At 64.8% G+C, this 21,764-nt stretch overlaps 1 protein-coding gene and 1 long non-coding RNA gene across 2 annotated transcripts; one reads left to right on the forward strand and one right to left on the reverse strand.

Moving 5' to 3' along the window:
- Positions 1-1,573: 1,573 nt before the first annotated feature.
- Positions 1,574-4,696, reverse strand: LOC128627827 (uncharacterized). The gene is made up of 2 exons (XR_008392132.1): positions 4,429-4,696; positions 1,574-1,826 (listed from the first exon to the last, which is right to left on the reverse strand). It is a non-coding gene; the product is annotated as an uncharacterized LOC128627827 (long non-coding RNA).
- Positions 4,697-9,112: 4,416 nt separating this feature from the next.
- On the forward strand, positions 9,113-21,302 carry AGPAT2 (1-acylglycerol-3-phosphate O-acyltransferase 2). The gene is made up of 6 exons (XM_037127761.2): positions 9,113-9,506; positions 17,337-17,470; positions 17,771-17,946; positions 18,212-18,307; positions 19,883-19,955; positions 20,709-21,302. Exons 1-6 carry the CDS (start codon positions 9,325-9,327, stop codon positions 20,882-20,884), a joined length of 837 nt encoding a protein of 278 aa, XP_036983656.1. The 5' UTR covers positions 9,113-9,324; the 3' UTR covers positions 20,885-21,302.
- The last annotated feature ends 462 nt before the right edge of the window (positions 21,303-21,764 follow it).

Consider the following 21,764-nt stretch of genomic DNA (forward strand, 5'->3'; position numbering starts at 1 on the left):
CACAGTCTGAGGTTCTGGGCGGACTTGAACTGGGGTGGACACTGTCCAACCCACTGCTTAGACCAGACAGCTGCATCATTGGAAACGGCCCAGGTGCCCATGGAAATATAACAGGTTTCATCAAGGGGCCCGGACCTAAAAGGGGTTTAACCGGGAGAGAAGTGTGTTTATCTTCCACACAGCACTCTGTGGGTGTGAGCCTCTGAGGGCTGATGCAGAAACCCCACGTTGTCAGGGACTACGTGCTTTGTTGCTACCTGCTTTGTTGCACTGGTGTCCTCAAGATAGCTGCTTGCAGCCCAAAGCAGCTGCTGTGCTCCAGCCATCACCTCCACCTTCCAGCAAGGAGGAAGAACAAAGGGGAAGTGAAGAGCCGGGACTTTCTCTTTAAAGACAGGACCTGGAAATATACAGCTTGTATGCTCACATCCCATTGGTCAGGACTTAGTCACATGACCTTATTTGCTGCAAAGAATGCTGGGAAATGTGGTCTTTTCTGAGTAGCCACGTGTCTAAAGTATGTCACAGGAAAAAAAACAGAGAAATGAAGATTCGATCCCCTGGGCATATTGCTCTTCCAGACGTAGCCTATCTCACTACCTCAGAACACTGATGACCTTCAAGCTGAGGTCAGAGGTCACACAGTTCCCTTCGGACAGGTATGCAGGGAGGTATGGAGAATGGGGAACTCGTGTGTCGTGGGGATGACTGCAGGCCCAGGCCAGGCCCAGGGACAATGATGTTGGGGGGCAGGGGGGTGGGGTGGAACGCAGTTCCAGGCAGGGGGTTGCTACAGAAGCGACAGGTGAGGGGTCACGCCACGGAGCCTGCACTCTGCACCCTGAATGCTGGTACCTGCAGGTGCTCAGCGCATGGGCTGCAAAAGCCGGAAGGAGAGCAACAGGCAGCATCCTGCTGTGTACCTGCAGCCCACCGCCCCCCCCCCGGGCTTTCCCGCAGCCCTGCCCCATCTCTCAGAGTCTGCCGCTTCCAGCAGGTTGAAGCCTTGGAGAGGGTGGGGAGGAAAGGTGGAGGGGCTGAGTTCAGGGAAATGGCTGGGACTGGCGGGCCTGGGGCCTCAGGATTTTGTGTCCCCCAGACAGAGGTCTTTCCTGTCCTCTGAAACCCAGGTAAAGAGCCCCCCATGAAGAATGGTCGAGGGAGTGGACGAGTCTTTGCATGAACAGAGTGACACCACGGGGTGGTCCGTCCCTACAATGGAATGTCACTCCACCGTAAAAAGGAACGGCCATCTGACGCTGGACACGGCTGAACCTCGCCAGCATTTCCAGTGACAGGCGCCAGCCACGGGCGGCCGGTGTCCACGTGTGTGAGGTGTCAGAGTGGGCAACTCTATACAGACAGAGCTCAGACCGGAGGTTGCCAGGGGCTGGGGGCGGGGCTGCAGGTGATTGCGTGTTTTGGGTGATGAAAGTGGTCTGGAGCTAGACAGAGGGACTGGTTGCACAACCTTGTGTGTGAGCTCAAGGTCACTGACCTGGACCATTTAAAATGGTTAGTTTCATGTTCTGTGAACTTCACCTCAGTCAGAAAAGACACAGGTGAGCACGAGTAAATCAGCACCTCCTGCAACCCCGACACCCAACGGAGGCTGCCTCCGTAGCATCCGCATGGTGTGCCTTCCGGATTTTAGTGTTTTTACGATTCACAAACATGCAGTCCCACACAGTCCAGTGCACAGGCATGATCGTGTGTCGTCTGTGTAAGTGGGCTCCCTCTTCTGGGATCCGTTCTTCTCAGTGGAACTGGAGTCCTCAGCCGGGCTCCTGGGCGCCCACAAGCTCCGAGCTTCTTGCTTTGAGGACCTGTAGGAGAGATCACTGCGCCGTCACAATAAAAACGAGCTTTGCTCTGGCCTCAGAAAGACTTGTTTTCCCCTGACACCTCTGACTCCCTGGGCGGGCTTCCTGGCTGGGCGGCGGCATCTCTGTGGGTCTCAGGCACCCCCCAGGCCTGGAGAGCACACTGCCCCCTTAGAAGGGTCCCAGCCTGGAGCCCCAGGGCAAGCCCCCACGACACTGTGTGGCCTGGATGGACCCTGGTTTATGTAACCAGCCTCCTCTCGGAGCCACTAAGGGTGTTGCAAGCCTTCCAGTCCCTAAACAAGGCTGGGCGAGTGGCCTTCTGGCTCCATCTGTGTCCTATTTCTTAATTATTAACTTAGGACAGTTTTCCGCAAGTGACGGTTCCTCAGTCAAAGGCTTTCAAGGGGCTGCTGTCCGTGGTGACACACCCCACAGAGCCCAGCCCTGGGGGTAGCTGAGGAAGAGACATGGCCACCCCTGGGGCTGGGGGCTTTGGGGACACTGAGGGGGCCCCTGCAGCCACACCACCCATGAGGGGCAGACAATGAGCCCCCCTGCCTGCTTCCCTCCATTCCGGTGGCATGGCCTTGGGGACATGACACCCAGCCCGTTCTTTCAGTCCCCTGATGCACCTGCTCTTTTCTGCTTCAGAGCCTTGGGAATGCCCCTGCCCTGCCTCCCATCCACAGCGCCCCCTCTGGGTGGGCCCCAGCTCAAATGCCCCTGTCACAGAAGCCCCCCCCTGGCCCGCTAGCCCCTTAATGCTGGACGTCCCCACTGGACCAGGGCCCCCACCCCCCAGCAGAGCCCCCTGCGGCCCCAGAGCAGGCTGGGGGGCAAACACACAGGTGTGCACGTGCGGCCAGTTCACACGCTCACATATGAGCACACCACAGGGCTCGGGCCTGCCCTGCTGACAAACCTGTTACCCCTGTGCTCATCCCGAATGGCCCAGGTGCAGGGACAGCTAGAGGGTGAGGCCACTGGCCCTGTGGCTCTCAACGCTGCTGAGTCCCTGGTCCCCTCCGCTTCCTGGGGGCTTGCTTCGAGACTGCGACCTCGTCATCCCCGGAGAAGCTCCTGCAGGGCCAGCCAGGGGGTGGGCACCCACAGGGAAGGGTGTGGCGTCAGTCACGGTTCCAGGCATAGCCCTGCAGTCAGAGGGCCAGGTCTGAACCCAGCCCGTCACTGTGACATGGGCCTGAGGCCTGTGGAGCATGGAGGCCAGTCCTGTACTTTGGAGTCCCTGTGACGCCATTAGGAAAAGCACCCCAACATTCTGTGTCACATGAGGGTGCTGGAACTGGCTCTACCTCAGCGCCTCCTGCTGTGGTTTATGTCCCCGAACCCCCTAGGGGGTGGGCGGTGGCCAGGCACCCGGGGGGGCTGGGCACCCGTGTGGGCACACAAAGCGTGGGTGCAGGTGAGGGGCAGGAGATGCCACCCCGCCCCTGCTGAGGACCGCCAGCTCGCTTGCTCCAGTGTCTGAGCCACAGAGAGATGGGCGAACTCCTGACGTGGGCATCTCAGCCTCGCTGTGGATGTCCCTCTAAGGGCCACCGGGAAGGGAAGCCGGCCCGGCGGTTGGCAGTGCCCGTGGGGTGAGCTGGGGGCCGGGGAGGGAGTCCGCCCAGAGGCTGCTGGTGCCCCTGCTCTCCCAAGACAGTGTCTCCCCAGAGGGGCACAGCGTGCGGGCCTGTCACCCCTTGGGGGCCCTGCAGCCTGCAGTCTCACTGGGCCAGTCGCTGGGCAGCTGCCAGGCTTCTCTGGTCAGTCCCTGGGCCAGGCCGAGCTCCCGCCCTGGAGGTGCCCTGAGAAGAGACTCAGGGTCCAGGAGCTGACGGCACGGCAGCCTCGGGGCCCAGCGGCGGAGAGTGGTTCCCTGTGACCCTGCTCCGCCTGCGTAGAGGGCACAACGAAGGACACCGTTGGGGCTCTGCCTTGCCGGGGGACCGACTGCCCCGTACCGGCCAGCTCCGAGGAAGGAAACGAAGCTCAAATGGGGGCAGAGGGCGAGAAAGAGGAAAACGCCTCTTGAAGCGCCCCCGCCCACCCCCGCCCCCAAATTTTGCACAGCTTCCAACACTGGAGTCAGCTTTGCACCCTGGTCCAGGCCAACCCTGGGAGGCCTCCAGCGCTTGGCCACTTCTTTGGCCTGGGCAGGGGACCCTTGAGCTCACTGTGGGCAGCTGGCCCTGGGTGGGCGAGAGGCTCTGGTGATGGTCACGTGGTTGGTCCCCTTCCTCCCCTGAGTGTGCAGAGGAGGCGTCAGGCAGCCTGGGGCCTTCTGGGTTTCTGCCGCCACCAGGCTGCTTCCACCTTTCTGGGGTCTGTCCACTAGAGGGCAGTGCCACCCCTCGAGCGCCTGCCCAGCCGGTGGCGGGCCTGCCAGGCTGCACAGCAGGGCCAGAAGGCGGAGTCCCAGGCCGCCGGGCTCTGGCCCTAGTCTGGGAGAGGCTCGCCAGAAAAACAAAATACCTGTTAGAGTTAAATGTCCGATGAACAACAAGTAACGTGTTTCAGAACAAGTATGTCCCAAATATTACGGGGCACATACTTATGTGAAAAGAGTGTCCTTATTTATGGCACATTCAGATCTTACCCTGTGTCCTGGAGTCACATTGGCCAGACCGGAAGCCAATCTGTCCCCTCCTTGGGGACAGCGCAGGCCGGAGTCTGGGTGCGGCGGCAGTGTGCGTTCCAAGCTCATTAGTGCGGGGACTAATTAGTCTGGACCGGTCCGGGGCGGCCACACCTGCCCTACGCTCTGACTCAGGGGAACTCTGACAGCAGGCAGACGCAGGAGGGGCCTTCGACCTCTGCCCCACACCCTGCGACTTCCATCTCCGTAGTCCAGGGCGCTGAGTGGTGATGGGCGTGGTGAGAGCAGAGGCCAGAGCGCCGCCCAGGAAGGCAGCCGTCCGGGTTCCCGGCACCCGGGCTCTCCCTCCCTCCCACCCCCGTGCTGCCGCTCCCACCACGCGTGGACCCTGAGCCCCTGCAGGACTTCCCTTGGTACCAGGCAGGTTGTGGACAAAAACAGAGGCTCTGAGAAAAAGCACCTCGCAGGACGATGCGATCATAAATTCCTCACCCAGCAGGTCACAGAGGCGGCCACGCCCAGGCCCATAACTCGCCTGGTGTGGCCGGGCCTGGCCATCGCTCCTGTGCATCGAGGTTAATGTGCCTTTGAGGGGCCCGAGTCCCCGGCAGGGGCACCGGCCCTCTGCCCAGCTTGTAATTGTGTTAACTCTCCAGTCACCGGGCCCCGTCTCCACAGCTCTGCCTCACGTCCCCTCGGTAAATAAAAGCTGCCGAACATGTATTCTCTGCTGCACCTGCCTCCCAGCAGGTGTCCTTGGTGGTTTGACACTGATAAAAATTCTCGGTTTGGACGCTTCTTCCATCCCCACCTGGCCTGGAGGAGGAAGACCACCCCTGGAAGCCCACCCGGTCGCCCCAGGAGTGTGGTTCTGCAGCTGCAGAGGCAGCGTGAAGTCCCACGTCCCCACGGGGAGGGCCTGGCTTCCCTGTGTCCCTTCCTTCCACTTGGCTGGGAGCGACGCTACCCCCCCCCGCCCCCCGCCACGACGGCTCTGGGGCAGCTGACTGGGTCTGGCCGCCAACTGGACCATGGGTGAGGTGGCCAGAGGGCAGGCAGAGCTGCGTAGGGCTGCCCTGTCACACGCAGCCTGTCCCGTTTAATCTCCCGGGGCCCCCAACAGCCTGTCATTGTCCCTCGGCGCAGAGAAGGAAACCGAGGCCCAGAGAGGAAGGGCCGGCTGGAGATCACCAGAAGGGCTGGGGCAGGGCCACCGGGGTCTGGCCCGGGACTCTAAGGCCCTCACCTGACCTTGTCTCCCCTTCGTCTTGCCTTGGGAATTTCTTCTCACAGTCCTCAGCCCTCTGTACCTGTCTAGTAGTGGGGCGCTGGGCAAGGGCCTCCCTAAGGACCCACAAGAGACCAGGGGACTGGCCACTGTCAGGGGCGGGATGGCGAGCGGGGCCTCCCTGGGCCTCTGCCCTGTGCGCCCTGCCTTGGAGTCCCTCTTCCCGGCCTGTGACCCGGCCAGCTGGACGGCACATCCAGTGGGTGGTCTCCCATTGGCCCCAGGGCCCAGGCCTCAAGTCCCTGGCCCGCCCCGTGGCCCTCACTGTCCTCCCGGCCTCCCTGGGGAGTCTGCAGCCCCAGCCCTGAGCTGGGCCCCAGGAATTGGGCCCAGAGGCCTCACCTCATCTATTTTTAAGCACAAGCCTATGAAAGATTCACAGGCTGCTTTATTTACAGGTGGCAGGACAGCACCCGCTCCTGGTGGCACCCCCGCCCAGAGGTCTGCGCAACCCTGGGCCCCGCTCTCCCAGCTGACCCCCACCCCAGCCTCCAAGCCTGGCTCCCATCAGCCTCCTCCCCAGGAGGCCAGCTCCCGGCCAGCAGCATAACTGTCCTCTCCTGGCCCCGACCTGATCTCGTTGGGCTGCCGAGACCCTCCCATCCCCGGCTCCGGTCCGGGTCTTGCTTTCTCCCAGGCAGGTCTGAAGGGGTCGCAGCCCGTGTGCTGGGGTGTGAGAGGCCCAGTTGGAGGGGCCCTGGAGCAGCCCTGGGGACAGGCGCCCCTCTCATCTGGGAGGCTCAGGTGCTGCTGGGGAAACTGGGGACCGAAGCAGACACGGACTTCAAAGGCTGGGCACCCCTGCCCCACCGGCAATGCCACGTGGTGGGTGGGTGGTCACGCACGCAGCTTCCAGAGCTGGAGAGCCTCAGGCCTCCCCTCTGGCTCCCCGCCCACCCAAGAGAAACCAGGACCAAACCTAGGGCCCCACCCTGGCCCCCAGCAGGGGCGGCCGCAGGAGTCAGGCCTGGTCCGCCTCGGGCTGATCTGCCTGACTGAGCCAGAGCGCCCCTGTGCCCAGCGGCGTCCCCTCCCCTTGGCTGTGGGCTTTCCAGGGCCTCAGGAGGTGGTGCCAGCTCAGCCTTGAATGTGTCACCCGATGCCACGTGCTCCCTGGCAGGGCCCCAGCAAATACCCTGGAGGGCTCTCAGCTGCCGCCCGGCAGGAGGTGGGGCTGACTGGGGGTGATCGGGAGCTCCCCGGGGGCCGCTGCGCAGAGTGGGGCGCCCCGCCCTCTGCGGCAGTGTGCCCTTCTCCCGACTGGGTCTTGCGAGGCGATGGAGTCGGCCTGTGCCATCCTCCTCCTCCGCTGTTCCAACAGGACGCCCAAGTGAAATGCTGAATATTAGCTTCCGATCCTCGACCTCTGATGCCCCCTCCGCCGGCCCCTCTCAAGGTCCAGCCCTCCTCCACCTCCCCCTTCTTTCGAGAGGGAAAGCGGATGATTTCTTTCAACATCTCCCCAAGGGGAGAACGGAACTGGGGAAGGAGGTGGCGTTGGGTAACAGCCTCTCGTCCATCCGTCTGAGGGCGCAGCAGTGAGGGCAGGACTGGCTTCCTGCCCAGCAGCGAGTAGGTATCTCAGGGCAGTGGCCCCGGGCCATGGTGACTGGGCCGGCTTCCTCCTGTCACTGTCTGGGTGATTGTCTCTGGGAGCCCTGGTTTCCCATCTGTAAAATGGGGGTGCATTTGCACTGGAGGAGTAGTTGTTGAGCACCTACTATGTGCCAGGCATCAACTGTCCTCAGTGCTGGTGATACTCCAGTGAAGAGAACGGGCAAGTGCCAGTGAAGAGGCCATGCCAGTGGGGGAGGCGCACCGCAAACCCACAGGCGTGGGACCAGGGCCTGGAAGTGCTGGGAGGATGTGAGGCTGGCCAAGGAAGGGACAGGAGGGATGGGTGGGCCCCATGGGAAGGGTGGGGTGGGGGGCTGAGGGCCCACGAGGAGGACCTCTGCTAACGCAGCCCATTCTGTCCTGGGGTTGGTGAGGACTGGATTCCATCCACCTGGGACGGACCCTCAGGACCTGCAGCCCAAGATGCTGCTACGCCTCCTCCCAGAAGCCCGCCCTGATCCAGCCTACACTCCTGCCCTTGCCTGGCTCCCTGAAGAACCACTGGCTGGAGGGCACCCACCCATGTCCCTCCAGAGTCTCACTGTCCTCACCCTGGGGGCCGTAAACCCGCCCGGGGGTTCTCAGGCCCCCTCTGAGGGGCAGCAGCATCCCGCCCCACGAGTGGGAAGAGGGACCAGCGCTTTCTCTGAACTGACCCAGAATCACAATCTGGTGGATGGCAGAGGCCGAAGCAGCAAATGCTGGGAGAGGCTTTCCTGCCGAGTGCCCAGGCGTGTGGGGCAAAGGCTGGAGGCTCCACTGCACCCAACGGCCCGAACTCCTCGCCGCGCCAGGTCGAGCCCCTCTGAGTGTGGGAGGTCCTCACTCATCTCAAAAGTGCAGTTTTTGTATTTGTCAGAGGAAGCGGAGTGGTGGGGGGAGGGGTCATCCGGGATTCAGTGCAGCAACAGGTCACCTCCGCATCTGAGAATAGGGAGAGGCCCGGGCTGTCCCCGCTGACGCTGACGCCCTGCAGGCAGGGCGGCACTTCCGAACTGCGGCAAACACAGCCCCCACCCCCAGGTGGAGAGCAGTGGGCAGGGAGGAAGCTCCGGGTCACAGACTCAGAGCTGTCCCTGAGGCCTGCCCCACAAAGATCTGGAACACCCTGACAAGGCCACTCCCTCCCCACCCCAAGCCGGCACTAGCCGCCCGCCGTCCTGCTGGGCTGGCCGGGTGCCTGGCTGATTGTGAACACAGGCTCCCGGTATCTGCTGCTGGACCCGCACCAGGAGCAGCTGGGTGACACTGCTCCAGATACCCAGTGTCGGCACCAAAAGCCCTGCCCAGAAAAAACACCCCATTCCTACTGCCCCCCTTGGGTGCCCACCAAGCCCCCCAGGGCGGGTCGCCTGGGGTAATCCCCAGGGGTCAGGCTGCCTGTCCAGGTGGCCATTGGTCACTCGCGTGTGTTTCAAGGGCCCATTTGTTTGGCGAAGGGAGTGGCATGGGCGGCAGCGTCCTTGGGCCGCCTTTGGAGCTGTGGTCTGGGCTCCGGCGCAACAGTGGCGGCGGGCGGCCGGGCGGCGGGGAACACGGGCATGCGAGCAGGCCTGGACTGCGGGGGGCGGTGCCGGAGGCCCAGCGACCCCGCGGCCGGGATGCAGGGCTTCGAGGGGGATGCGGTGGGGGAGGCTGAGCGACCCGGCGGCCGCGTAAAGGGGGCGAGTCGCGGGGCGGGGCGGATGACACCCAGTAGGGAGGGCTGGGCTTTGGGATGGGGGCGGCGCCTGAGCGAGGTGACCCGGTGGCCCAGGGAGTCGCGCGGGGTGCGCCGCACCTAGCCGCTTCCCTGGCGCGCGCGCTCTCTCCACCTCGCGCCGCCCCGCCCCTCGGTCCTCGCAATAAGGGGCGCGGGCGGGGCGGGGACGAAGGGGAGCCGCGGCCAGTTCGCAGGTCTGCGTCGCGCCCGCGGCTGGAGCTCAGGCTGGGAGCCCGAGGCCAGTGCCGTCTGGGGCCCCAGGGCGCCGCTGCCCGGCGCGGATCCGGCCATGGAGCTCTGGCCCTGGCTGACGGCGGCGCTACTGCTGCTGCTGCTACTCGTGCAGCTGAGCCGCACCGCCAAGTTCTACGCCAAGATCTCCTTGTACTGCGCGCTGTGCTTCTCGGTCTCCCTCGTGGCCGCTGCTGTCTGCCTGCTGCGCCACGGCGGCCGGACAGTGGAGAACATGAGGCAAGGAGGCCGGCCGGGCTGGGGAGCGCCGGGCCGGGCTGGGGAGCGCCGGGCGCCGCCTGCTTCCGCTTCCCCAACTTTCTTCTCTCCTTTCCCTCCTTCCTGCCCCGCCCTCGCCTCTCTCCGGCCCCAGACGGGCGCGCGAGAGGAGCTCGCGGTTGGGGAGGCGGGCGAGGAGGGGCAGGGGTCCCAGGGAACCGGCGTCACAATGTCCCGGGCCGGGGCGGGGAGCAGGGGGAAGGACAGATTTAAACAGGTCCCGGCCTCCGGCGCCACCGCGTCCCTGAGTCCAGACGAGGGCGCGCGCGGTACGGAGTCCTGGGCGGAGAGTGGCTCAGGCCAGTGTTTGAGAGGAAGGGGCCTGGGCCGCGCTGGGACAGGCTCCGTCCTGCTTCCCCGCGGGGCAGCGAGGCCGGGCGGCGCAGCACCGCCCCCGCCTGGACCCTGAGCTCTGGGAGGCCGGTCGGCCCTCTCCTCTCCACCCCTCCTCCCACCTGCTCGACAGGTGATGAACACTCCTGGTCCCAGGCTCCCTGGCAGGTTCCCATTTCCTCCTCCCATTTCCTTCCTCTGCTCAGGAAGGTGGGAGGCTCCGCGATAGAGTCCAGCCTCAGCCCAGGTGAAGGAAGCGGGTGGTGGCTGGAATTTTCCTCTGGCCGCTTCGCAGACCCGGCAACCAGGCGTTGGGGAGGGGGGAGGGGTCAGGTGCCCCGTGGGGACTCGGGTGGGCTGAGTAGAGGACCTGATGACCTCTCTGGGTCAGAGGCTGGAGGGGCTTCCAGACAGGGGCTTCTTGCCCTTTCTCCCTGGGTCCGGCTTGGGACATAGCTGTTGATAACACGTCTCTGTGGGTTTTGCAATAGTCTCGTGGCCGTGACTTGGTGAGGGGACACTGGTCTGAGCCCCCCCCCGCCCCCTTCCCATGCTTACAGGGCAGTGGGTGGGAGCTCCTGGCCTCTTCCACCTCTGTTCCCGCCAGGGCGGGCTGGTGTACCGGGCTGGTGTACCGGGCTGGCCCACACGGCCTGGGTCCCCAGGCCCTGTCTTCAGGTGGTGGTGGCTTCCTACGGCACTGAGGTGGCTCAGGGTGGCCTCTCCTCCTACACACACTGAAATGGCTGGAGTGTTCCTGGGAGCCAGGGCCCAGGTGAGGGCCTTTCAGGCGAGTCCCCCCGCTGCCCCATGTCCTCTGGGGAGGGAAGGGAAGGGAAGGGAAGGGACTGCTTCCAGAAATAGTATCGCCTCCTCGCTGGGCTGGCCACCCGGGGCAGGGGAGCCCCAGGCTGCGGTTAAATTAGTAGGCCCGGCTGAGATGAAGGGTCTGGGGCCCTTCGGGGAGTCCCCACCCTGCAGGGTGACCCTGCAGAGCAGATCCCGGAGGCGACCCTTCCTCCCCCTCCCCCACTCTGGGTCATCAGGTGGCCTTTCTACAAGCGCTTCCTCGCCTTTTAAAAAGCCCCACCGGCCTCCCAGGCAGAGCTACCCCCCCTCCCGGGGTTAAGTCAGGAGTTGCCGACCTGGTGGCTGGGCCTGGCCTACCCCCGTGGGCTTGGGGTGTCCCAGCCCAGGGCCTGATTGGCAGCCCCAGCTTCACCGGATTCTGGCCAAGTAGCTGTCCTCCTCCGGGCCCCTGATGCCCTGAGGGTGCTTGGTGGGAGCGCCCTGCCCCTCCCTCCCCGGGGCAGCCCCCACACCCAGGCGCTGCGAAGGGCCCGCGGGACCTAACAGCAGGTGCTCTGTTCTCTCCAGAGCAAAGGTGGGCCTGGGGGCGCCCAGACACCCTTAGCTGGGACCGCCAGCCCCCACAGGGTGGGGTGACTGTGACTGTGGGTTTCCAGGGGTGCGGCTGTGGGGGCTGAGAGACTCAGAGAACAAGGAGGTTCTGTGTTGCTCTAGGCGGCTGGTCCTGGATGGACCGGGAGGACACAGGCGGAGGGGAGGGAGGGGCGGAGCGGCAGGGTATGCGCCTCGTTTCGGCCCCTCCACCAAGTCTGCTCGGTGTGCCCCACAGCCCTGGGCACCCTGGGGGCCCGGCAGCCCCCCTGTCCCATCCTGCCTTCCGAAGGGCTCTCCGGCCGGGCACGACCCCGGAGCCCCACTGTGGGCCGCAGAAGCCCGGACCCCGGGGATGGATTGTGCGTGTTCCTTGTACAGACGAAGAGTCTGAGGGGCAGAGGAGCAACTAGAAACTAAGGCCTTGGGGAGGGAAGAGGGAGTGGTCGCCTGGTCCTGGAGCTGGGAGGGGATGTGGCAGAACCGGGAGTGGACCTGCCGAGGCTTTCCCTTCGTCCTCGCGCCTCCCGTCCCCGGGGGCCAGGGCAGCGCCACGGGGCTGGCGACCAGGCTTTGGGGAAGCTCTGAGCTCCTGGGGGGGCACCCAAGGAGGCGTTTGCTGTGTAGACTGGAGTTGGAAGTGGGCCTGGAAGAGCGAGGGGGACAAAGGGCAGAGGCTGGCTCTGTCCCGACCCGGCTGGGGGCCGAGACTGGGGACCCACTTGGGCGAGTAGTGCCCTACAGGTCGCACTCGCACTCGGGAGGAGCAGCAAGTCACACTCCGGGAGACAGACGCCCTCATTGTGCCCATTTGACCGGGAGGAAGGTGGAGTCCAGGGAAGCTGTGTGTGTTAGGGTTGGGCTCTGCTGCAGGGTCAGGAAACCTGGTAACAGCGACTGAACCAGAGCTTACTATTTCCTGCATCAAAGCAGACCACAGCTGCTCGGCCTGGGGCCACCGAAAGCTGCGGGCTCCTCTGTCCTATAGCCCCACTAATCTCAGTGTCCAGCAGGCCGCCACTGTGGCAGGACCTCTGGGGACCGGCCCACGTGTTTCCACATCCATCCTGGGACCAGGGCAGTGTGGCTTTTAGCTGCAAGGGAGGCAGGACAGTGAGGCACCTGGTCAGTGGGCGCTGTGCCCGCACCAAACATCGAGGAGGGGAGAACGGGCCACACAGGCCAGGGGACTTGTCGGTGCTGGTCTGAGTTTAAATCTGGAATGGCCACTCTTCACCAGTGTTGCCAGAAATTCGCAGTCCTGGGGGGTGGTGCCTGGGTGGGGACACAGTGTATGGGGAGCCCCACAGCACCTGGGGGCCATCCTGGGGCCCCAGAACTGAAGGGAGGTCCTCTCTTGTCCTGCTGGGACAAACTGTCCCCCGGGACCAGAGACCAGAGCTCCCACCAGTGCTTGGTCCTGGAGACTGGCTCTTTAATGAGGCCGAGAGGGTCTCCCCGGATTCACCCTGCTCCTGTGCGCCCCCTCTTAGCGCCCCTGGGCGTCTGCACAGGCGGGAAGCCCCTATCCCACTCCCTGGCTCTTGTCCCCTTCTCGTGTTCCATCTCCTGTGACACTCGATGGCAGACGCCCCTCCTCAGCCAGGTGGCTTCACTGGGCATTCCGATGGCCCTCCCCACTGCCCTCCTGGCAGGGCTGCCCCCCCGAGGTAGCCCCACCTCTTCCCCACCTCCGAGGGGTCTGGCTGAGGACTGGCACACCCCGGCCCAGACAGCCGCTCGGGTCTCCTGGGGCCACGCAGCCCGCGTCCAGGGGCTGAGGGCAAAGGCCAGCAGGTAGCCTGGCCCGGCCTTGAACTCTCTGCCGGCTCCCTGGACCAAGGGCCAGCCGGGCGGGCCTGGGCTGGCCAAGGCAGGGGGCTGCTTCATTCGCTTTGGGTTCTTTTGTGCCGTTGCCCCTGAAGCCACTGACTGTGAGGACTTCCAGGTCCCTGCAGTTTTCACGGGCACCCAGCCTCATCACACTCCATCCCTCTGCTCCCTCCCGGTTTCACAGGCAGAGACAGCTTGGGGAGGTCAAGTGCATGGCCCAGGGTCGCAGCCTGTGAGAAGGGAGTCAGGACCCACTTATGGTCCGTCTGACTGAGCTCAAGAGGGACCCAGGTGGCCTGAGGGGGCTGGCTTTCTGTACCCCCCACGAGCAAGGGCCCCAGAAGACTGGTGTTCACGGTGCTGGTCTGCAGTTGTGTGAAGGGCTCCCGAGACGGCGCCCGGCGGGCCAGGGCACCCCCTCTGCTTGAGGAGCTGGCCACTCCTGCACGTGGTCAGAAATGGCCTGCTCCGGGGGGCACCTGCCCTGCCGCGGGGAGCTCACGCCGGTCACCTGGGCTTCAGGCAACCTTGGCTTTACCCCCAGTGGCCTCCCCTGCAGGGTCACGGAGTTGGGGGGACGGCAACCAGAGTTGTGCGGCCATGTCCCAGGGCCAGCACTACTGACACCTGCCCTGCGGAGCCTCTGGGCCATGACAGAGGGCTGACCCTCGGGACGGGGCAGCCTGGGGGAGACAGTGCTTTTAGGTTCTGGGGGGGCGAGGGGACAGAACCACTTCCGGCCCTGCTGGCAGGTTGGGTGGGCCCCAGGGGCGGGTGAGGGAGGGCGGTCTCTGAGGGCCTCCCAGGGTTTTGCAGTTCTGAGCCTCCCGCCCACCCTCAGCCCAGCACCCAGCACCCTTTTCAGGGTAAGATGTGGTTCCGGCCCCTGCTGTGTGGCCTTGAGGAAGCCACTGAACACCTCCGAACCTCACCTCCATCGCCTGCAGGAAGGGCACACTGAGTGAGCGGACACCGTGGGGTTATCGTCTGAGTTCAGGTGGAGCCCTTGGCGGGGTGCTCAGCACACAGTGGGTGTTCAACAGGGGGTGGCCGTGGGGGCCGTCCCTGCCACCCAGCTTTCTCCGCCCTGTGCCCGGTGCCTGCTGGCACACAGGCAGACACCTAGCAACACCTGGGGAGGCAGGGGTCCTCGGAGCTGTGCTCGCCTGCCTGTCTTTGACGGAACACTGGTAAACCGTGGTGACACGTGCACGGCGTGCACTTCGCTGCGGTCGCGCTGGCTGGGGTGTGTTTTAGTTTCGTGTGAGTGCCGTCATTTGCAAAAGCGTCAAGAGTGTGTTCTGGGGGGTGTCCCCATCTCCTGTGGCCCCGCTGTCTGGCTGGCTGTGTCCCTCCTGAGCCTTGGGTCCCGCCAGCCCGGCCCCGCCTGGCTGCCTGGCCCTGGCGGGGACCTGGGGACCGGGGTTGGGGAGATGGCTCTGCCTCGCTCTGCTGGTGGAGTTTGCTACACAGTGTCTTTGTAGTTGGAAACAGTGACAACACACAGGCAGCTCCTACCCCAGACACAAGAAGAAAGTCCTGGGGAGGACAGCTGCAGGCCAGTGGGGAGGCCCGAATGATGCCCAGTGAAAGTGACGTGTATCTTGTGTGTTTCACCACAATAAACCTTTCTTTTAACTTACTGATCTGAGAGAGAGAAGAGAGACAGAAAGAAACATCGATCTGTTGTTCCACTTGTTCATACACTCACTGGTTGATGCTTGTGTGTGCCCCGACCAGGATCAAACCCACAACCTTGGTGTGTGGGAACGACCCTGTAACCCACTGGGCTACCCTGCCTGCCGGGGCTTTACCACAGTATGAAAACAGGAGGGAAAACAGCTGTCATTCCCTGTGTGACCTGAGTGCGCCGCTGGGTGCGGAGGGCAGGCCTGCAGACCCACCGGAAGTCACGGGGTCAGAAGTCGGGAGCTCGCCCCGTAATAATAAACACAGGCCCAGCCGTCACTCTCTCTGGCTGCTGTGCCACGGACCCCGGTTCCTTTCCCTGCTCCCTTCTGGGGTGCAGGTGCTTTTGGAGTTTCCTGATCTGTTCCACACCTGAGTCCAGCTGCTCGCCCGCCCGCCCGGACCGCCTCCCTCCCGATGACCCTGAAAGGCCATTCCAGGTCACAGGGACTCAGGCTCCTGCGCTGCCGCCAACCCGCCTTCCGGTGGCCCCCGCCCCAGGCCGTTTCCCAATGCCTGCCTCCGGGGACAGCCTCTTATCTGTGCTAATCTGAAGGTTGACAAAAGGGTGTTCCTGTGTGTGTTTTTTTTTAATATTCACCTGAGGATATATTTTTATTAATTTTAGAGAGGGAGGAAGGGAGAGAGAGAAACGTTAATCGCCTGCCTCTTGCCCGAGCCCTGCCCAGGGATCGAACCCGCAGCCCTCTGGTGGACCGGACGATGCTCCAGCCCACCGGGGCACCTGGCCAGCGCCAGGCGCTCTTGTTCAGATGGGCATTTCTTCAATTGCTAGTGAGATGGGACTTCTTCTCTGTGTACTGGACTTAAGGTTTTTCTTTTTGTGAATTGCCCGCTCGTGTCCTCCCCTGGTTCCCTTGCCCTCACAGGGACAGGACGCTGCCTTCTGCACCCATGTGAGAAAACAGGCCCCCGGGGTTAAGGAGCAGGGCAGCTCACCTGGCGGCTCTGGGCAGGAGGCCCCGCGGGTCTGGCCGGGACGGCAGCCCAGGGCCAACTGCGGCGCCTCCCGGAGCCTCAGCTTCCCCAAGCCTGCAGCGCAGGGCGACCGGGGCTGCCTGCCCTCCCGCTGCAGTTAAACTCGGAGAGAGACGTGGCCGGTTCGTCCTAAGGTGGGCGCAACAAGAAAACCCTTTCTCCTCCTCCCCCCCCTCTCTCCAAAAAAAAAACCAAACAAAACAGCCTGCCTTTCAGACACGGGACGGCCCCTGCAGGAGGCAGACCCACAGAGACGGAGTCCACGGTGGGGCTGGGGCTGGGGTGGGAGTGGGGTCTCACGGGGACCCAGCTTCCCTGTGGGAGGACAACAGTCCTGGAGAGGACGGTGGCGGCAGCTGCACAGCAGCGGGACTGTCCCTGCTGCCATGGAGCTGTGCCCCGAGCCGGGGTGGGGGACTCCTTCCGTCCCGCGGGGCTGTAGATGTCACGGCTGGGGAGCGCCTTCGCCGGAATCTTCTGGGAGACGTGCGCTAGGAACCCCTGGGTCAGTAGGTAGCAGGTTCCTGGTCCCCCACTGTCCACAGGACCCTGGGCCCTGCAGGGAGCCGCAGAGCAGTGAGCTCGAGCCTCAGCTCCCCCACCCCGAGGCTGACCCCCGGAGGGCGCCTGTCCTGTCCCAGGTGTTAGCAAAGCGTCCCCTGGAGCAGGGGCCCAGGCTGCCCTTCCTCCTTGCATTGTCCGCACCCAGCCAGCCATCGGCTGACGCAGCCCTGTGGGCAGACAAAGGACGGAACCCTCTAAACGTGCCACTGGGCCCCGCACGTCCCGGGTGCCAGGCAGCCTCCTGTGGTGCGGCCAGGGGTCTGCGGGCGCCCCAACCCCACAGCGATGTCTCCTGTGACCTGCCTGGGCCCAGGGATTCCTCTGTGAGAAGGGGACACTGGTCCTGCTCTGCAGGCCGGGGGGGGGGGGGGTAGGGAAGGCTAGGGGCGTGGCCTGGGTGGCCCCCTCAGCTCTGGGTCCCCGTCATTCCACGCCTCACAGAGGTCTGCACTTGGTACCCGCCCTTATTTCCTGGTGGGGCACTGCCTTGAGGGGCAGCCGCTTCCCAGTCTAGGTCTCCTGCCCGGGAGGGTGTGGGTGGGGCCTGGCCCTCCCTGTCAGGCACGGGACGTCTTCGCCATGGTGGTCCTTCTGTCGCTGACGTGGCAGAGAATCAGACCCAGCCTGTCCCGGGAGCGCTCACCCTCCAGCCCCCATCCAGCTGGGTCCCCACTTGGCTGCACAAGGTGGGGCGTGGGCTGAGGGCCCTGGGGGTGACAAGGGCGGGCTCCTGGGATGTGGGTGGGGGAGCAGGCCCCTCCCCTGTACTGGGCGTCCACCCCCTGAGGCTTGGCTCCCGGAGGCTGCGGCGGCTGGAGGCAGGGTGTCCCTCGGGCATCCCATGAGGGGCAGGACCTGAAGGCTCTGGAGGGCCAGCCCAGGAGAGAGCGGATGGGGGGTCTCTCTGCTGTGTCACCGTGCCCTCCCCAGGGTCCCAGGGGCCTCCGCTCACCGGCACCGTCTCTCCCGCAGCATCATCAGCTGGTTCGTCCGGTCCTTCAAGTACCTGTACGGCCTCCGCTTTGACGTCAAGGGACACCGGAAGCTGACGGTGGACCGTCCCTGTGTCATTGTCTCCAACCACCAGAGCATCCTGGACATGATGGGTAGGCCAAGGGCGCGATGGTCCGGCCTGGTCTGGGCTGGTGGGGGCGCCCAGGTGAGCTGGGGGTGAGGAGGGCCCCCCAGGCCAGGGAAGCTGGGCCACGGGTGCGTGTGTGGTAGGATTCTGCGCTCCCCAAAAGCAAGCTGGGAGCTCTGTTCAGCTCCTTCGTGGGCGGGAGAGAGCATGGGGCGCTGACCTGCTCGGGCAGCCAGTGGGAGGTGCCCCTCTGCCCCGGGCCTGGGGACAGAGGGGCACAGGGAGGTGGCCCCCGGGCTCTGAGCCCCTCCCCCCTCCCCGACAGGCCTCATGGAGATCCTGCCGCAGCGGTGCGTGCAGATCGCCAAGCGGGAGCTGCTCTTCATGGGGCCCGTGGGCCTGATCATGTACCTGGGGGGCGTCTTCTTCATCAACCGGCAGCGCTCCAGCACGGCCATGACCGTGATGGCAGAAGTGGGCCAGCGCATGACCCAGGAGAACGTGAGTGCGGGGTGGCGGGTGCAGGGGCACCACCTGCTGGGTGTGCGAGCACTCACGCTCCTCTTGGCCGGAAGCGGCAGGAGGCAACGCAGCCCCACGGGCCGGGCCTCCTCTGGGTGTGAAAAACACGTCTCCCGCGCCTGCCTTCGAATGGCACAGAAAGCGGGCGCAGGGCCCTCCTGTGGCCGGCAGTGGTGGTCTCGGCTCCTGAGGAGGACGGGTGCGGCCGCCCCCAGCCCACACCCTCCTCTTCTCTCCCCTGCAGCTGAAAGTGTGGATCTACCCCGAGGGCACACGGAACAGCAATGGGGACCTGCTGCCTTTCAAGAAAGGTGCCTTCTATCTGGCGGTCCAAGCCCAGGTGTGCAGGGGCCTCGCCCTCCCGGGGCTGCCCCGGGGTCAGGGAAGCTGGTCCGGGTTGGCCGAAGGCTGCTGGTGACTGCCAGGTGGGGCTGGGGCGGGGAGTGCGCAGGGCCGGCCCGTCCTGGGCAGGGCCTCATGCCCCTCACACCTGCACCCGCCGCGTGTTAAGGCGGTGCCTGCTCGGGAGCAGGGCCCAGCTGGAATGACGTGCACCCAGGTCCCTAGCTGGCCAGGAGGGCCCCCGAGCGAGCGGGGCTTGTGGGGCGAGGCAGCAGCGGCAGGCCTGCTTGCTGAGTGCTCATTTGCCCCCACGCTCCTGGCTGGGGCGGGTGCAGAGTGGGCAGTGGGTGTGGGGCGGGCGTGGGCCAGAGCCAGAGGTGAGCCTGGGTGTGAGCCCTGCCATGCGTGGGTGGGACCTCACACTGTTCTGCTCCTGGACTTCCGGGACGCAGCTCGGCCCAGAGGTGTCTTGGGACCTGCGGTGATGTCAGCCGAGGCAGAGGGTACATCTGTCCATGAGGGCACCTCCTGGTGGGCACCCTGTCCCACCCCCGGGCCTGTATGGTGGGGGTTCTTACAGGGAAACCGTAGGGTCTGGGGAGTCAGGTGGGTGTGGCAGCCTTTCTCAGGGCTCCCAGCTGTGACAAGTGGCCTCTGGCGCCCCCTAGCCATGGCTCTGAGCAAGGCCCGGGGAGCCTTCCTGCCAGAGGCCCAGCAATGTCGGAGGGGTGCAGGAGCTGGCAGGGGAAGGAGGAGACCGCAGCCTGGGCTCGCTGGGCCCCTGGGCCCTCTGGTCAGGAGGTGGAGGGCACCCCGCTGCGTGCCCCAGCCTGATGTCACCTCCTCTGCTGGTGGTGTCCGAGAGGGGGGCCCACCCGCCGGTGGAAGAGGCGGCAGGGGTGGGGCAGGAGCAGCAGCAGCCTCAGCCAGGAGACTGCACGTCACTCGCTGTCACGGCCCCTGCCCCACCCCCCATCTCCCCGCAGGGCCTGCTGGACAGTGCCCTCCCTGGGCTCTCAGGCTGCCCCCACCCTCTGCTGGTCCCCGGGAGAGGCTCCCCAGCTGCTGGGTTAATGATTATCCCAGGCAGCGCTTCCAACCTTGCAGTCACCGTTGCACTTGACCCTGGTGTTTTCCAGAATGCCAGTAGGCCCTGCCCCCTCCCCTGGCTGATTCTGTCCCCAGGCGTCCGGGGGCGGAGGACAGCCTCCTCTGGCTATATTGGACAGGGTCCTGCCCCCCCCCCCAGGTAATCTTAGAACCCAGTGGGGGGCACCGGTGTGAATCTGATATATGCCAACCCAGGAAGGCTTCCTGGAGGAGGTGATGCTTGAATGCAGGTATGCAGGATGAGTTTATGGCCCTCTGGACCACCCAACCCATAGAGGGTGTCCCAGGCTTGGGGGGTCAGCATGTGGAAGGGCCCCGAGGTCAGACACGGTGCCTGACTGGCAGCCACAGGTGCTGTGGGCAACCCCAAGGTGAGGCAGGGCTCCCCCACAAGCTCGCCCTTGGGCGGGTGGTCTGGCGGTGGCTCCCAAGGTCCTCAGGCTTCCCTCATCTCTGTGCACAGGTGCCCATCATCCCTGTGGTGTATTCCAGCTTCTCTTCCTTCTACAACCCCAGGACGAAGCGATTCACCTCAGGTAGCACCATGCACACACGGCCCGGGCCCCTAATGGAATGTGGTTCCTAATGGAATGTGGTTCCCATTTCCGGGGTTTACTAAAGGTCAGGCCCCCACCACACAGTGACCACTCCGGGGATTGGGGGAGGGAGGGACCCAGAGCCTCAGCCAGGGGCTGTTTTCTGAGTAAGGAAACTGAGGCCTCCAGAGGGTGGGCCGGGTCCCTGAGCCCACACACAAGTCTGGGCTGCCCACGGCACTGGGGCCCGAGGTGGACTCGGCTCCTGCACTGGGGGGCTTGTGAGCCCAGGCGTCCAGGCCTGGCTCACGGGAGCAGAAGCCTCCCAGGCACCCCCATTCCCATGGGCCCCAGAGCTTGGGACCCCTGCCCTTCTCTCCAGACGCTGCCCCAGTGCCCAGGTGCAAAGGTGGGGTCCAAGGTTGAAGGGCAGTGGGGAGGGGCCAGGAGGACACTTCCTCCTGGAGGGTGGGGGCTGTTCTGGCCCCTGGTGGTGCTCAGCTGGGGGTTGCAGTCATCCCGACCGTGAGAGTGAATGTAACTGAAAACCAGCCACCCCAGCAGGCCCAGGAGGAAACCAGCCCAACTGGGCCCTCAGGGGGACTCCACAGGGAAGGCTGAAGGTGGGTGGCTGAAGGGGAGGGGCTTCTGTTGGCAGTGGAGTAAGGAGAGGGTGCAGCGTGGGAGCCAAGGCGGCAGGCACGGGTGGGGTGCCCAGCCCCGGGTCACTAACTCCCTCTCCCCCCGCCACAGGAACCATCAAGGTGGAGGTCCTGGACGCCATCCCCACCAGTGGCCTCACCGTCAGTGATATCCCCCAGCTCATGGACACTTGCCACAAAGCCATGCGGACCACCTTCTTCCACTTATCCAACACGCCCCAGGAGAACGGGGCCACTGCGGGGCCTGGTGCCCAGCCCGCCCAGTAGCCGAGGCCTGTGGCAGGCAGGACCTGGAGGGGCAGGGTGCAGGCTCTGGCTAGAGGATGGACAGAAGGACCCTGCCCTGCCCTGCCTCGGCTGCCAAGTGCCACTGTGGCCCACACCCATGGCCGGGCGTCTCTCCCTGGGCCCCGGAAGCAGGGAGCCTCTTCCTGTCACCGGCCTCGGATCCAGGCTGCTGAGGTCACTGCAGAGTCCGCCGGAACCTCCCCAGGCCGAGGGCAGCGCCTGGTCCGCCCTGTGCCTCACACCGGGTGCTGGAGCAGGCCTGGGCCCCGGGCCCTCCTGCTGGGCCTCCCAGCCCGGCCTGCATCAGGCTGCCAGGGAGGCGCGGGCTCTGGGAGCCGGTCCCGCTCCCTCTGGGACTCCCACTGGTTGTTTTTATAAATGAACTCTGAGAAGTGCATGGTGAGCTGTGGTCACTCAGAGGGTGGGCAGCACCTGGGGGTCTTCTAGGCTGCTCACACCTCCTCCCGACTCCCCCAACCCCCAGTATCCCCTTCCTGGGGGGCTCGGCCCATGGTCACGCCGTGCTACTTCTTTCAACAGGTAAGGTTGAAGGGGGCAGTGGGCATGCCCAGGGTCTGGCAGGCACTAGGGAAGGAGGCTGAAGATCCGCTCTTTGGCCACAGGCCTGGGGCAGGGACACTGTGTCACCAGGAGGAAGCTATCTCTGGTCAGTGTCACTTTCCCAGAAGCCACCTGCTGTAGCCCCTTTTGGAGGTGGACCAAGACCCTCCCTAGGAGCACCCAGGGGCTGAGGCCTCTCCCTGCACTGTGGCTGCCCCCCTTTCTCCACTGGCCAGCACGTGGTGGGGGTCCTGGGGGAGGCCCCTGCCACCCTGCAAGTGCCCTGAACAACCCACCC

Source organism: Artibeus jamaicensis, unplaced genomic scaffold (assembly GCF_021234435.1).
Source record: "Artibeus jamaicensis isolate MK-2021 breed Jamaican fruit bat unplaced genomic scaffold, CSHL_Jam_final contig_471, whole genome shotgun sequence".
In the NCBI taxonomy this organism is placed as follows: Eukaryota; Metazoa; Chordata; class Mammalia; order Chiroptera; family Phyllostomidae; genus Artibeus; species Artibeus jamaicensis.